The sequence below is a fragment of the Cervus elaphus genome, chromosome 12 (assembly GCF_910594005.1).
Source record: "Cervus elaphus chromosome 12, mCerEla1.1, whole genome shotgun sequence".
In the NCBI taxonomy this organism is placed as follows: Eukaryota; Metazoa; Chordata; class Mammalia; order Artiodactyla; family Cervidae; genus Cervus; species Cervus elaphus.
The window spans coordinates 48,100,353-48,115,950 of record NC_057826.1 but is presented as its reverse complement, the minus strand read 5'-3'; the positions used below and the strand labels follow the sequence as shown (position 1 = coordinate 48,115,950).

At 37.3% G+C, this 15,598-nt stretch overlaps 1 protein-coding gene across 11 annotated transcripts in view; it reads right to left on the bottom strand.

The window, feature by feature from the left end:
• Positions 1–204: 204 nt before the first annotated feature.
• TCF12 (transcription factor 12) overlaps positions 205–15,598 on the bottom strand; it is a 391,020-nt gene continuing 375,626 nt past the window's right edge. For 8 of the 11 annotated variants that reach the window (XM_043921189.1, XM_043921191.1, XM_043921195.1 and 5 more), the window contains 3 exons: positions 12,735–12,967; positions 5,686–5,839; positions 205–2,562 (listed from right to left, as the gene is read on the bottom strand). In XM_043921189.1, coding sequence (XP_043777124.1) covers positions 5,697–5,839; positions 12,735–12,967 — 376 coding nt within the window. In that variant the 3' untranslated portion in view covers positions 205–2,562; positions 5,686–5,696. The remainder of the gene's footprint in view (positions 2,563–5,685; positions 5,840–12,734; positions 12,968–15,598) is intronic. The other 3 variants (XM_043921192.1, XM_043921194.1, XM_043921201.1) reach the window with 1 other exon arrangement.

The window sequence follows — 15,598 nt, the reverse complement described above, 5'->3', positions numbered from 1 at the left end:
GTAATTGTTTTGCAATATATACATACAGCAATCATGAAGTTGTACACCTTAAACACTCACAATATCGTATGTCAATTATATCTCAAGAAAGGCAGGAGAAAAGAAAAGAAAGCAGTATGAGCATTCCTGGGAACAGAGATGGTGGGGAAAAAAAACCAGAATGCATTACTGTTTGAGAGGAATGTAAAAAACTCACTAGTTTACTATGTTAAAAAAAAGATGGCACATTTATTGCTACATAAATGTTATATACATATTGTGTTTTCTGTTACAGTGACAGAAAAAATTTTGAACTTCTTGCTGCTGGTTGAAAAGTTTTATCAATAATACCTTGAATTTGACACAGGATACAAATCTGCAATAAACCAACAATGGAAACTGGAGAACAAGATGAGAAGCAATTCATCTCGAACAATTAGCTCTTACAATACTCCATAGGTACTACACGGTATGCTAGAATCCTACTATGGTCTTAAAATGCTATTGTAAATTTCTGATATTAATGAACAGGTTATGGTAAATAACCCTACATTTTTACTACCTAATATAATAAAATAAAGTAAGAAACTTTTTACTGAAAACTTTTCGATTTCAAAAATCTAGAAAGAGTAATATTTAGAATTCAAGAAATTTTCTTACAAGATTATTGTATAAAAGACTAGCTACAGTGAAAAATAAGCCAAATGTTTTTTTCTTTCTATTTTATGAAGGAAAGCTTCTGGGCATACTGCAGAGTCTAATATAGCGAAAAAGACAACAAGCTCTGAAGAAAAAGGCCAGGCAGTGGCATATGTTCACTCACACATCATAAGCAACAACTTCTGTTTAGCTGATTAACACTGAAATGAAGAACAAGGCCACAGATAGAGTCTGATGTAATCGGAGAATACAGGCAAATTAAAGTAACCAAAATGTCCACTACGTTTACAAAAGAGTGATTTGTTAGGAACCATCCTGATCGGAGGATCTGAAGTTCTGTCTTAATTGTTTTTGTTCTTTCAAATTAACAGAAATCTTTACGTTACATAGTGATTTGGGTCCTTTCTTCCGTGTGCTGATTGCCACTGTCGATATTGGCTATGAGGAATTATTAAGCCAAGACAACCTTGTTCAGCATGTTTTTCTCTCCCAGGGTTGTTGTGGTGGAAGACAGGTTTCATGGAAGTTCATAGTGATTATTATGTCTTAAAAAACAACTCTTAAGGATTAGAGACAGAGGGGTGCCTTAATGCACAGTATAAGATGGACTGACTAGGACTGGTTTGATGCTAATCTGGCTCATCTTCTTGGGACGGGGCAGACGGTTTGCAGTTGATTACATCACCCATCCAATTCCTCCCCACTGACCAGCCATCCAAATGACAGAGAAGTAAGGGTGAGAAGGAGGACACACGCGTGACCATCGCTCTTATATTCCATTAGGTAATTAGCCTCAGAGTGGTGTGTTCATTTATCACACTACCTGCCTTATTGACTACTGGGTTGTTATGTTCAACATAATCACAGCCTGAAAAATCTTCTTTGTATTTTAAATCCATTTTGTGCTTTCTTACAGCTAACACTTTACAAGTACTATATGTAGTACTTACTGCTTGGAAAACAAAGCAATTTCTAAAAAGTAAATTCTTCCCTTGTAATTTACACTTCTTGCTATTACAAGCTTTACTATGAAAACCTAGAAGCTTGAAAAGTCTTGGTTATTATTAGAAATAAAGCAAATATTTATTTTGGGGAAAATCTAGGGGACAAAATTACCCCTTTTAAAATCTTAGCTAGGCTATGGTCACAGATGGTCTCTGCTTATCTTTGTAAGGTAAATATGCAAAGCACATAGAGCTACGTGGAGGACTCTGGACTGTGACCATAATCTATTCAGATTCAGAGACCAAATACAACAGCCACAACAAAAAAATAAAAACGAATGAAAAAATGAACACGAGAGAAATGCTATACCAAGTAATATTTTCCTATTTCATGGAAAACACTATTCATATGGCAAAAGGACAGGAGAGGGCAACAAAAGACTTTTCCCTTCCTTTTTAAGACACTAATAGGTATGCCGGGAATGCTAAGGGCCAATGGTTGTCACTGCTTTGTTCTCTGCACGTGAACAGCTTTAACTAATGCTGGCATCAGCTGAGTGGAGATCAGCTTTCCACATTAACTTTTTCCCTTTATATGTAGACCTTACAGTTCCATAACAATAAATAAAATTTGTAGTTACAATGCATTTGTCAATTCAGTTTAGGCACAAGGCAACTTCCACGGTGAGTGGAGAGATCGAGACAGTCTCTGATTGTGCAGAAGCGACACACTGCTTGCAACAAAATGATCTGTTGCAAACATCTCATGGGGTGACGTTCTATCTGATGAGCTTCCTATCTTCACTTCTGATGGAAGTGTTGACCAGTTGCTTTGATCGTAGGATTACATTTGCATTTCTTGCTTCAAGTGTTTTTTTTCTTCTCCCTCCTATCAGGTTTGTGTCTTCAGATAATCTGAGTTGTCCAAGTCCTTATGAGGAGAGGTCACCTTCTATCTAGCCTATTGATAACTCTGGAACTGTGGCAGGGAGAGCCAAGGGAGAGAAGAGAACCAATTAGGACATCACTGGTAAAAATAAACACCTTCCCAGAAACAAAACAACTTGGTATTCCTCATTTATGCCCAGGTTGACAAAAAATTCACAGTTACATAACTTATAAATGTTCTTCCTTTAAAGGTATAACCAAAATGGTTTTTCTTGATGTATGTGGTTAAGATTTCTAAAGGAGCTCATGTAAGTATAGAATCCCAAAATATGGGATGCTATAACAGCTGTGGTAATTATGCAAACCTTAGTTTTGGCAACATGCAGGTTGGCAATACCTGAGCTCTGAGGTTCTGCTAGTCCAGTTCTCAGTGGGAAGACACCGTTAAAACATATATTTATTGCTACATCTAGTACACTGTACTGTGTTAACTGTTTACATCTCTTTCTTCTAAACTGAAAGTTTCTGAGGGTGGGGACGTCAGAAAACAAAAGTTTTGAATAAAAAAACTTTCACTTTGAACTCATTTTCACATTGGTTTCAGTTCCTGGTCCATAGTAGGTCCTTAAATAAATGTTTGTCCAACAAATTTATTAAGAGAATTTTACTCTATTAGTACAAATTTTATGTTTATATTCTTAATATACATAGTAGTAGCTCTGAAATTTCCCATTTCAGCCATTTTGGATGGAAACAGTTTTAGGAAGAATCATACCTTTCACTTTCTTATTAAACAAGGACCACAGAATGGTTTTATATTAGAGTGATGCTCTTAGGGATGGATAACCGCAACAGTCAAAGCTACTTCACCTTATATTACGTGGTGGCAAATTCTTGCACTTTTTAGCCAGTCATTCTGTGGTCATCCATTTTTATCAACTATTTGGATTCTAGTAGTTGATTATCTTTTGCTGGTTTTAATCTGCTACCCAGTTCTATAAATAACTGAAGGTTATCAGGTGAAACCAGATAAATGATTTCATGAAATTAGCTAACTTTAAAACGTATTTTAATTTCATCAACACTAGGCCTTTGAAATCTTATGGAACAAAATGCATTTACTACATTTCTTATAACCTTGAACAACTCCCACCCCCCTCCCTCATACTTTTTAAAAAAGGATTCTTTTTGATAGGTGACAATGCTCAAGACTTACTTTTAACCTAAAGTTGGGGAGTTTCCACATAAAAGAGATAAAAATAGAACTATGAAAGCAGCAGGAGATACAGAAGCAATGAAAGAACAGGAAGTAAACAGTAGGAAAGAAGAGAGATGTGAGGTAGGGAAAGCTGACTGAGAAAGAGCTAGAGAGAGACTAGGAAGAGAATAAGAGGAAATGTGTGCAACAAATGAGAGAGAGACAAGAAAAGAAGACAAAGCCTCTGAGGCAGGCAATGTGACAGCTGAATGGGAAGTGCTCTTCTCACAAGAAGCAGGTTACCTGATAACAGGTAACTGGCTTGTTTTTATTTTAAAGATCTTAAAACATATTTTTGAATAAAAATATTTTTCATGATATTCTATAGTCTCCACAGAATATGAAGCAATCAATGGCTTGGGTTTCAGAGGATCTGTAATTCAACTAGCTCTTCTCTTTGACAAGCATAGTCTGTTATATTGCTGATTTTCTTTTTTTTTTTTTGGTGGGAAAGGTGATTGAGAGCTTTTTCCAGGGTGCTAATGTTAGAATTATAGTTGACACCTAAATAATTACATCAAGACTTCCCTTCTTTGTCCCCAAATGAAATCATCCATTTCTGTCTAGTTTGATCCTAAGAAGGATATATGAAGAGGTGGTAGGAAATCAATTTCTTCAAGTAAAATTGGGTTATTAACTAACGTTTGTAGTTTACAAAATATTCTATCAAATTCCAAATGAAATGAAATTCAAAATGAGATAGCCACAAAGTTAACAAAATGAAATTGCACCGAATATATTTTTCCTGCTCCAAATCTCACATCCATTTACTTTTACTTATTGCTTTTACTCTGCGGATTAAACTAGGAAAATAACTACACATTGGTGAAGGCAGGTTATAAAAATGAAGTTCCCATTTCTATACCTAATCCATGCTTGCAAGCTGTATTTTGTTACTGATCCAAATATTTAATTATGTTCTATATTAATTTCTGTCACAGCAAACATTAACCTTACAACTTATAGATAAAATGAATGTATATAGTTTAAGAAAAAGACAGTTCACATTATCTAACTACTTGGACAACAACCTGCTACTACTGTTGTCACTTTGTTTAAAAAAAAAAAACAAAAAAAAAACACAAAGAAGCAAACTGTACTTAATTCATGAAGAGGAAGATAAAAAAAAAAACCAGTTTTTTAACAAGTAAATTCCCAAGAGAAGGATGTTCTGGTTCTGTCATACACAACACCTTTACATTCCTGAATAGATTCCAGAAGGTGTAACTGATATTCTTACAGGAGAAGGAATATGAGTATTACAGACTTGCATTAATGATTCAAGTGGAAGAAAGCACTGTTTTATGTATGAAGATCTCATGATAAAGAAGAGGCAGATGGCTAACAAAACAACTGGTTGATGATGCCACCAAGTACTTCTAGGTAGGGGAATGAGGACCACCAGTGGTAGCAAAAGTATTATTTGACAGATAAATCATAGTATTGGTTTTTTCTTGGATCAGAATAATATTCATGTGAGGGAGTATACATGATGATCTAGAACATAACAGTCCCAAAGTCTTTATAAATCAAAGTATACTTCCCTGGTGGCTCAGATGGTAAGGAATCTGCCTGCAATGCAGGAGACCCCAGTTTGATCCCTGGGTTGGGAAGATCACCTGGAGAAGGGAATGACAACCTACTCCAGTCTTCTTGTCTGGAAAATTCCATGGACAGAGGAGCCTGGCAGGTTACAGCCCATGGGGTTGCAAAGAGTTAAACATGACTGAGCCACTAACACACACACACATAGTATCACATTTTGAAGAGAACAGTAATTTGGTACAAAATGGCATGGGTTCTCTAACTATATAGCAGAAAAATAATCTGTTGGATTCCAAATTATTTATCATGATCAGTGCCACCAGAAAATACAAAGGTCAGAACTCAAAGGTTCTAACTCGACTTTGAGCTGAACCGGGGGACTGCCATGCACTTTCTCACACACACACTTACCTGGCTGCTGTTTACATATGACCCATAGGGTTGGTAGTTTCACTGAGCCCAGGATGGGTTCCTGGCAGTGTAGCTGGTGGCTCTGCCGATACGGCAGAAACTTTTTCTTCTTCCCTTCGCTTAAGGCAGGCTGCTTTGGGGTTAAGGTTCCTCTCTGAAATAAGGAAAAATAATTTTCTCATTAGAGTCACAAGTTATGAATCATGGACTCTTGGGTCTTAAACTGAACAGACTGCTGCTATTTTTTCTTTCTGTGGGGATTACCAATCTCTCTGTAATTTCATTCCCATAATGAATAACACTGCAGAGGCAACAATGATATGCTCACAAAACACCTCAGTGTTAAATGAGCCTTGAAACTTATAATTCTTACTGACCATTTTGTGTGTTCTTATGACTTGGTTTTCCAGGATTTGACTTGATCTACATCAGTATCTAAAAGTCGTTCTTCTACTGTTTCATCCAAACACCGTAGCAAGTGCTGTTATTAGACTACTCAGTCTCCTCAATGTCCTGCAAGGGTGATACTCTGAACTGCTATGAATGCTGACACTCTCTATGTACTGGAGAGGGACATCTGTGCTTTATCCAGAATTCTGCCAGTTCAGAAAATGATAAACTAAGAGACACCCTCAGCCATTCCTCTATAGGAAAGTGTGCCAATTCCTCCAGGAAGAGAGGTAGCCTGAGTATATCTGTTTTTCTTCTTTGATTTATACATAGGACGACATGACTGAGATGTTCTTTCTACGGTTGGGGTTGTGACTGAGAGGGTTATAAAAACCTTTACCGCTTTGTATATAAATTAGATAGCAGAGAAGACCAAATGGAGCTTCTGATGTGGGCATTTTCAAAGATGCTTAAAGTATGGAATATTACCATATAAAATAAAAGTAAAGAAATCCACTGAACTAAAGACCCACTGGATGAAAACCTACTTAGGAACAATAGTTCCTTGATAATTTCTTTAAATGAGTTGTAAGTACAAGATATTAAAAAAAAAAAAAGATATTTAACTCATGATGCCTCCTGGTGGTTTTTTGTTTCAGTTTATAACATACAGTATAAAAGTTGCTGCATTTATTCTTATAAACTGATTAAAATGTCTTAACAAATATAAAAAGATCACTTAGTCTGTAATGAAAACAATACTTTGTATAATTTGATTTTTTTTACATATTAGATTTTCTTTTTTTTTTTTTTTTAGATTTTCTTAAAATGATGGCCTAGCTGAATGTAACATAGCAGAGCTTTTTTTTTTTTTTTAATGCATCTCCTCTTTCAGAGAAAGTGAAAACATATTTGAAAGTGCATGTATCAAGATACATTTATAGTTCACTTCTGAGTTTAAAAAAGTAGATAAAAGACTTTACTATATGGTAAACTTACTGACTCTATTAACTGTTACTCATACATGATAACACTTCATCATCTAGGCCCCTGCATTTAGGAAAAGACATGAAGCCTATACAACTCTGGGAAGGCAATGAAAGAAGGAAGGTATACTTTTACTTAATTTATCAGGATAACTTATAGTAGAAATTGGCATGTCCATCATTATGTAAAAATACTAGGAGCTGCTTTCTTAACAAGTGATTGTGCACCTCTGACTAATAAGAAGCTTGTCTTTCATGAGGTGTCACATCCCCTTTATTTTGTAGGCAAGAGTCTCATACGATGACCAGAGACTGAAGAGAGGGCACAAATTAACATGTAAAATTCAAAAAGGTTTGAACATTTCCTAATTGAAACATTCTCATGTTTCTCTTACCATGGAACATCACTCTTAGCTAACTATGACTCTGTGTCACACTTGATCTAGGAGGTATGATTAAGATAGCTGGAAAGGACAAGAACCAAAAACTCAAGTTAGACAAGATATTGTAGACTCCTACAATGAGTGAGACAACACTTAGGACTAGACAACCAAGAGAATATGCTACAGTAAGCTCTACTAGTAGCTCAGACAGTAAAGCATCTGCCTGCAATGCAGGAGACCTGGGTTCAATCCCTGGGTCAGGAAGATCCCCTGGAGAGGGAGATGGCAACCCTCTCCAGTATCCTTGCCTGGAAAATCCCATGGACAGAGCAAAGGGTCGGACATGACTGAGTAACTACACACACAAGATCTACTAAATGTGAAGTAAAGTGAGCTTTGATTCAAAAAAGCAAAAGCTAGTGCTGTTGCTTCATACTTCCTGGTCTGTGTGAGCAGCCCATGGCAAACATGTTAATGTAGTCAAGAAGGCCTGATGTAAAGCTAAGAAGACTCTTTGTGATCCCATGGACTATAGCCTGCCAGACTCCTCTGTCCATGGAATTTTCAGAAATCAGACATCCCCTGTGGGGCATGAGAAGTGATTGTTATTCCCACATTTCTATCAGGTGTCTATCTCTTACCCTCTGGTAGATGATTGAGAATTTGCCTCTTTTATAACACCATCTTCTTCTTAACGTGTTTATAGCACAGTTTTTGGCTAATTCAATAGTTACTTCTTATAATATCATGATTAGATAAATATGTGTCATTATTTCTATGTGGACATACATATAAGTCAATAATTTTAAGTTGATTGTTTCCTTGTTCGTATGATTGTTTTTCCTGTATTTATAGTTGCTTTGCTTTTCATTTGTTAATAATGCTAATTTTCCCCCTTAAAATGATCTAAATAGATCTAACAAATGCCTCTCAACATTTCTTCCTAAAATCTCAAACACATCATCATATTATTTATTAATTCTATCTTATTTTCAGGGAAACCTTTCTTCTGACAGTCTTCTATTTTCAGTATGGACTAGTTCTTTTCTAGGCCTAGCAGTTCTTGTTACAGGATTTTCTTCTGCTACTCCTATGTGGTAGAGCCTTTCTTTCCCAGGTGCTATGCCCTTGACTTTGCTCATTATGTCCTTACTTGGTTTAAGCATATGTTCCAGATGCTCTCTCAGAAAGTGGCAGAAGCACTTTTAATGAGGCAAAATTTTAAAGCCTTTGTGTATCTGAAATATATTTATCTTCACATTTTAATAAATGGTTTGGGTAGGTACAGAATACTAGGTTGAATATGATTTTTCCTCAGAATTTTGGAGGTATTGTTCCACTATCTCCTGGAATCCAACACTACTTCAGAACTCTGATGACATTTTGACTCTTGTTCCTTTTTCTGTGAGCTATTTAAATGTTGTCTCTAAAAGCTTTAGGATATTCTTTTGTAACTCTGATGCTCTGAAATTTTGTAATGATATACTTTAGCTTGAGGTAATTTTAAAAGTCATTATTCTTAATAGAAGATTAGATTTTATGAATCTTGAGACATGTAATCTTCAGTACTTATAAATTTCCTGTATTATTACCATGATAATCCCCTTCATTCCTTTCTGCTCTTATACTATAAATCCTATTGGTTAGATGCTAGACTTCTAGATTAATCCTCTCTAATTTTACTAGTTCTTCTCTTCTATCTTTCATCTCTTTCTAGGAGATTTTTTCAGCTTTATCAGCTAACTTGTCTACTATATTTTTTCTGCTATCATATTACCTGAATATTTCTTTTTCATGGCTTCTCTTTTATGGATACCTTTTCTCTTAGAAGATATTTAGTTTTCAAAAAGTTTCCTAATGCCTTTTGCATGTTTTTGTTTTCTTCTGAGTTTCTCTTTTGTTTGGTTTGATCTCAATTTCTCTTTTTCATGCTGGTTTTTCTTAAATCTTTAGTTGTCTTTTAACATTAGTGTAAGACATCAACTGGTAGGCTTTACTCTATTGTAATCTAAAAGTGAGGCATTATTACTCAGGAATTCCTAAACCTGGAAGTATTTTCTCTAGAGTATTTTATTTTCTCTGGAAAAGAATTAGCCCATTTCCTTGAGGATAGCATTAATATACTCTGCTGCCAGCATTAGGGAAGCAAGGCAGAATACAGGGCTAGGGGTCCCACTGTTCAGCTTCATGCTTCACCCATTCTCTGTTCTTCATGTTCCAGATTTGCAGTCTTTCAGATTTCACTTTTTACAGAAAATAACCCCCCTGACTTCTATGGTAGAAGGGAAGAGAGGGCAGAAGTAATATGTAGTACAGAGGAGACTTAGGGATCCAGCCTTACACAGCAAGCTCCAATGAATCTTTCTGTTTTGGGGTCTGATGCCTGACTTCTGCTTTTTCCCAATAATTAGTACCTCCAAAGTCCAGCGGCTTTCAGGGGATGGGCTTCTTGTTGGTATTCCTCTCTGCTACACTTAATTTCTTCTAAGTCAGTCAGTTACCACTTCTCTATCTACTATCTTACACATATTTTTTACTCTCTCATCTGCTATTATATCCCCTTTATCCTTTATGCCATTTTTATTCATTTCAGTGGTGTATTATCAATGAATATTTTTGACCATTTATTACTATGTTTGACCATCTCATTGCAACTGAATTAAATCTACTGAGGGTAGGAAATTTGTCTGGGAAAAGGAAAAGCCTCAGGTAATTCTGAGACCAGCGAGATTTGAGAATCACTGTCCCAGTTTATTCATCTTCAGACTAACCAAGAGACTGGGGAGCTAAAATCCTAATAGTTCTACTGTCCTTAAATTATCACAAGAAGAGAAATGAGTTTATCAAGCTGACCTATGAAAGAGTTTGAGGAGGAAGCGTTTGACCACTAATTTAATCTTTAGTAAAACTGAGAGGACAAACTTGAAGGTAATATGTGAAATCTGCTGAGGATTAGTAAAACAGTAATGATAAAATTATAGTCATGATAATGAAGAGGTTTAAACTGCCAACGATAGACCAGATGGGATTCTTATATATATGGGGCACCAAGGCACAAAAAGTGCTCTGGGAAAATCTGAGGCTTGGAAGCCACTTCCTGCTTTTCCTAAGGATGCACTTAGACCCAAGTCTGGCTGCCCTCCTGGTGTTACCACTTGTCTAAGGATGCCAGGATGTGGATAGCTAGATGTGGTCTTGGAACACCACCCCATACCAAAGCAGGTATTCAGAATGCCTAGAGGATGTCCAAAGTAGGTCATGTACATTTTTACAGAAATTGCTGGGTCCAGGAGCCACTGGGTGGGGCCCCTGCAGCGATGAAGAGACTTTCAAAAGTGAACATGTTACCAAAAGAAGTCAAAACTGCTGCAGATAAAGTTCAGGGAAAGAAAGTAATTACACCAAACTCTAAAGTGCTTCTGTAGACAAGGAACAGGGATTATGGGCTACATGAAGGGTTCAAAACACTGTGAGATAGTCAGAAGAGTGTTTTCCAAGGAGTCTTACATGGATCTCATGGTTTTTACATAAACTTGTAAAATAAGGGCTCTGGGTTTTGAAGTCCAGAGTTTAAGGGTAGGAGGAAGATAAGCTTTTATAAATATTAAAGCAGTCCCTAATGAAGTTACAGTTCAGTGTACTTAAGTTTTATTCATTCTAATCGGTCAACAGCTCCTTATACAGAGTTTTCCAGAATAGTGTGAAAAAGTCAGTACCCATAACAATGACCAGGAAGTTAGCAGGCAGCTGGATTAGTCGAGATATTAGATAGCCTTTGAGACTAAGGTTTTCTACTGTAGGGGCTTGCATGGAATCAAGACAAGGTCAGATCTTACAAATGATTGCATAAAATCAGGTTTCACCAACATCTACACTCTACAGATACTTCAAAAGTCTTAAGACAACAGGAGCAAGCATCTGGTTTTAGTGGTAGGTATGTTACTTATTGATCTTTCTTATTTATTAAAAACACTGGAGGAAAAAAATAGATGAATTAATTACTAGTGTATGTCTTTCTGAAAATGTGTTCAAATTCTCTAACTCTGGTTTCCTTAGAAAGAATATTCCTTCTATGATCAGTGCTGAGGGTTCCTGTTGTAGTTATCAAGCATCTGTCCATTCCTACTCTTTTTTCTTTTCCAACTTTCTTTAAATAAAGTATCATATAAATACCCAATAAATAAGGAAGAAAAGTTGCTTTCAATGAGAGAGGCTAGCAATGGAGTCTGGAACCAAATGCCAAAATCTATAAATTTTTTGCAAAGGAGCCTAGGATGAGGCATTCGTAGCTTCGAATAAGAAGATATATAGGTATATGCAAAAAAGCAAGCTTGATGATAGAACTGTTCAAGGGCTGGAAGCTTGTATTAATTGATAACCCATGGTCTAGAACATAGCTGCCTGGGACAGAGGAGATGCGCAATAAACACTTCGTTAAAAAAAAAAAGTTTCAAAGCTTCTTTAAGAGTCCATTAAGGGAGTTCCCTGGTGGGTTAGTGGTTAGGGTTCTGGACGTTTCACTGTCATGGCCTGGGCTCAATTTCTGGTTGGGGAACTAAGAACTTAAAAGGCACGCCATGAGCTGTGCCCTCTACCCCCCCACCAAAGATTCCATCAAAATAACAGTTGGGAGAGTTGTCTGAGTCAACCCGCTGGGAGAGTTGCCTGAGTCAACAGTGGATAAATCTGTGTAAAGCACACTTTTGTCCTTAGGGACACACAAGCATGCCAGTACACATTCATCCAAGAAGTACATGGCATTCCTGATGAGGGATCAATGAAGCAACTCTTGACACCTTACTGACAAGCATACAAAGGACAGTCATAGGAGGCAAAGCGAAGAGAGGCCATGACCAAACATCCTATTAACCAGCAGGGCCTCACAGATGCCCCAGGGGAAAGCAGGCAAGAGACTGGCTACAGAAAAGTAGGGAAGACAGGAAGGAGCAGGAAGGACACGTGCAGGCAGGTAAATTCAGGAGCGTGGGATCCCAGAGTCAATGAGAACAAAGAGGCACGAGACACCAATGCCGAGTGGCAGGCTGGCTGCTCACTGCACTGTTTGATAGCGTTGCTCTCTGCTGGATTGTGGGATGCACTGAAGCTACAGATATTGACCAACATAGTGAGACATAGGTGAGAGAACCAGGGAAAACCTGATCTAGATGATGCGGTGGCAGGAGGACTAGGAGAACACATAAACAAGTTGCCCAAGCGAAGAGCGAGTGGACACACTAATGTCTGCCCATTAGAAGCAGAACAGTCACATGTCTCTGTTGAACCTACTTACCTCTGACTTGCTGTTCTAGACTAAGGATGACTGCCACGGCCTGATGAAGAATAAGGAGTTTTGTTTGGGGTTTTTCACTCTTTAAATGAAGCTGACACATTCGACCAAGCTCCTTGAATGCCTCATTAATATCTCGTACACGCAAGCGTTCTCTGGCATTGTTAGCCATCCGCCTTTCTTTCTCCCTTTCTATCTTCTGTTCTGGGTTCAAATCCTCATCTTCATTAGTACTGCTGGAAAAGAAAGTAACAACAATGTCCATTAGGTTCCCTATAAAGTAAGATATGCTAATTGCACAAAATTATAAAGTATAAAAATTAAAACGACCTATACATTTTATCAAATGATAACAGCTACATTTAAATATTGTGTATTAATTTTCAATCTTTCCTTGATGTAAATATATAACTATATAGTTGAAATTATACCACACACTTAAACGTATTTTCACTGTACATTACTGCATAAAGACTTCTTTAAATTAGTGAAACACTTCATAAATATAATTTGAATGACCACATATTATAGCACCCTGCTTTTCCAAATATGATTAGCAGCATCAGTATTGTTGTTTAAAAACTTTACTTTTTACATACTGTAATAACAGTGTTGCATTACTGTTAAAAATATAGCATCTCAGACTCTACTGAAAACCTACTGAATCAGAAGCTTCATTTTAACAAGATTCATATGTACATTAACGTCTGAGAAACACTGTCCTATTATAGTAATGTATTATAGTTTATGTTCTTATGTTCCTTTCCCCAGTCCACTGAGGAGGAGGAAGAAAAGCTTAAGATACGGAATGAAAGAAGTATCTCAGAAAACTACTACTTTCTGTTCCAGAAAGAAATATTACCATCAGCGGTGATGATTTTAAAACATGGTTGAACTGGAACATTTTTTTTTGAAGGACAAATTTGCAAAAAAAATCCAAAGCCTTGTCTGGGGAGGCCTTACAAATAGCTGTGAAAAGAAGGGAAGCAAAAAGCAAAGGAGAAAAGGAAAGATACACCCATCTGAATGCAGAGTTCCAAAGAATAGCAAGGAGAGACAAGAAAGCCTTCCTCATCGATCAATGCAAAGAAATAGAGGAAAACAACAGAATGGGGAAGACTGGAGATCTCTTCAAGAAAATCAGAGATACCAAGGGAGCATTTCATGCAAAGATGGACTCAATAAAGGAAAGAAAAGGTATGGGCCTAATAGAAGCAGAAGATATTAAGAAGAGGTGGTAAGAATACACAGAAGAACTGTACAAAAAAGATCTTCACGACCCAGCTAATCACGATGATGTGATCACTCACCTAGAGCCAGACGTCCTGGAATGTGAAGTCAAGTAGGCCTTAGGAAGCATCACTATGAACAAAGCTAGTGCAGGTGATGGAATTCCAGTTGAGCTATTTCAACTCCTAAAAGATGATGCTGTGAAAGTGCTGCACTCAGTATGCCAGCAAATATGGAAAACTCAGCAGTGGCCACAGGACTGGAAAAGGTCAGTTTTCATTCCAATCCCAAAGAAAGGCAATGCCAAAGAATGCTCAAACTACCACACAATTGCACTCATCTCACACGCTAGTAGAGTAATGCTCAAAACTCTCTAAGCCAGGCTTCAGCAATATGTGAACGGTGAACTTCCAAACGTTCAAGCTGGCTTTAGAAAATGGAAGAGGAACCAGAGATCAAGTTGCCATCTGCTGGATCATCGAAAAAGCAAGAGAGTTCCAGAAAAATGTCTATTTCTGCTTTATTGACTATGCCAAAGCCTTTGACTGTGTGGATCACAATAAACTGTAGAAAATTCTGAAAGAGATGGGAACACCAGACCACCTGACTTGCCTCTTGAGAAAACTGTATGCAGGTCAGGAAGCAACAGTTACAACTGGACACTGAGGAAACCAGATCTGAAAGAGACACATGTACCCCAATGTTCATCGCAGCACTGTTTATAATAGCTAGGACATGGAAGCAACCTAGATGCCCATCAGCAGACGAATGGATAAGAAAGCTGTGGTACATATACACAATGGAATATTACCCAGCCATTAAAAAGAATACATCTGAATCAATTCTAATGAGATGGATAAAACTGGAGCCCATTATACAGAGTGAAGTAAGCCAGAAAGATAAATACCAATACAGTATACTAACGCATGTATATGGAATTTAGAAAGATGGTAATGATAACCCTATATGCAAGACAGAAAAAGAGACACAGATGTATAGAACAGACTTTTGGACTCTATGGGAGAAGGCGAGGGTGGGATGAGCTGAGAGAACAGCATCGAAACATGTATATTATCAAGTGTGAAACAGATCGCCAGTTCAGGTTGGATGCATGAGACAAGTGCTTGGGGCTGGTGCTCTGGGATGACCCTGAGGGATGGGATGGGGAAGGAGGTGGGAGAGGGGTTCAGAATGGGGAACACATGTAAATCCATGGCTGATTAATGTCACTGTATGGCAAAAACCACTACAATATTATAAAGTAATTAGCCTCCAACTAATAAAAATAAACAGAAAAAAAAAAAAAAGAACTGGACATGGAACAACAGACTGGTTCCAAATAGGAAAAGGAATACGTCAAGTCTATATGTTGTCACCCTGCTTATTTAACTTATAAGTAGAGTACATCATGAGAAACGCTGGGCTGGAAGAAGCACAAGCTGGAATCAAGATTACCAGGAGAAATATCAATAACCTCAGATATGCAGATAACACCACCCTTTTGGCACAAAGTGAAGAAGAACTAAAGGGTCTCTTGATGAAAGTGAAAAAGGAGAGTGAAAAACTTGGCTTAAAGCTCAACATTCAGAAAACTAAGATCATGGCATCCAGTCCCATCACTTCATGGCAAATAGAAG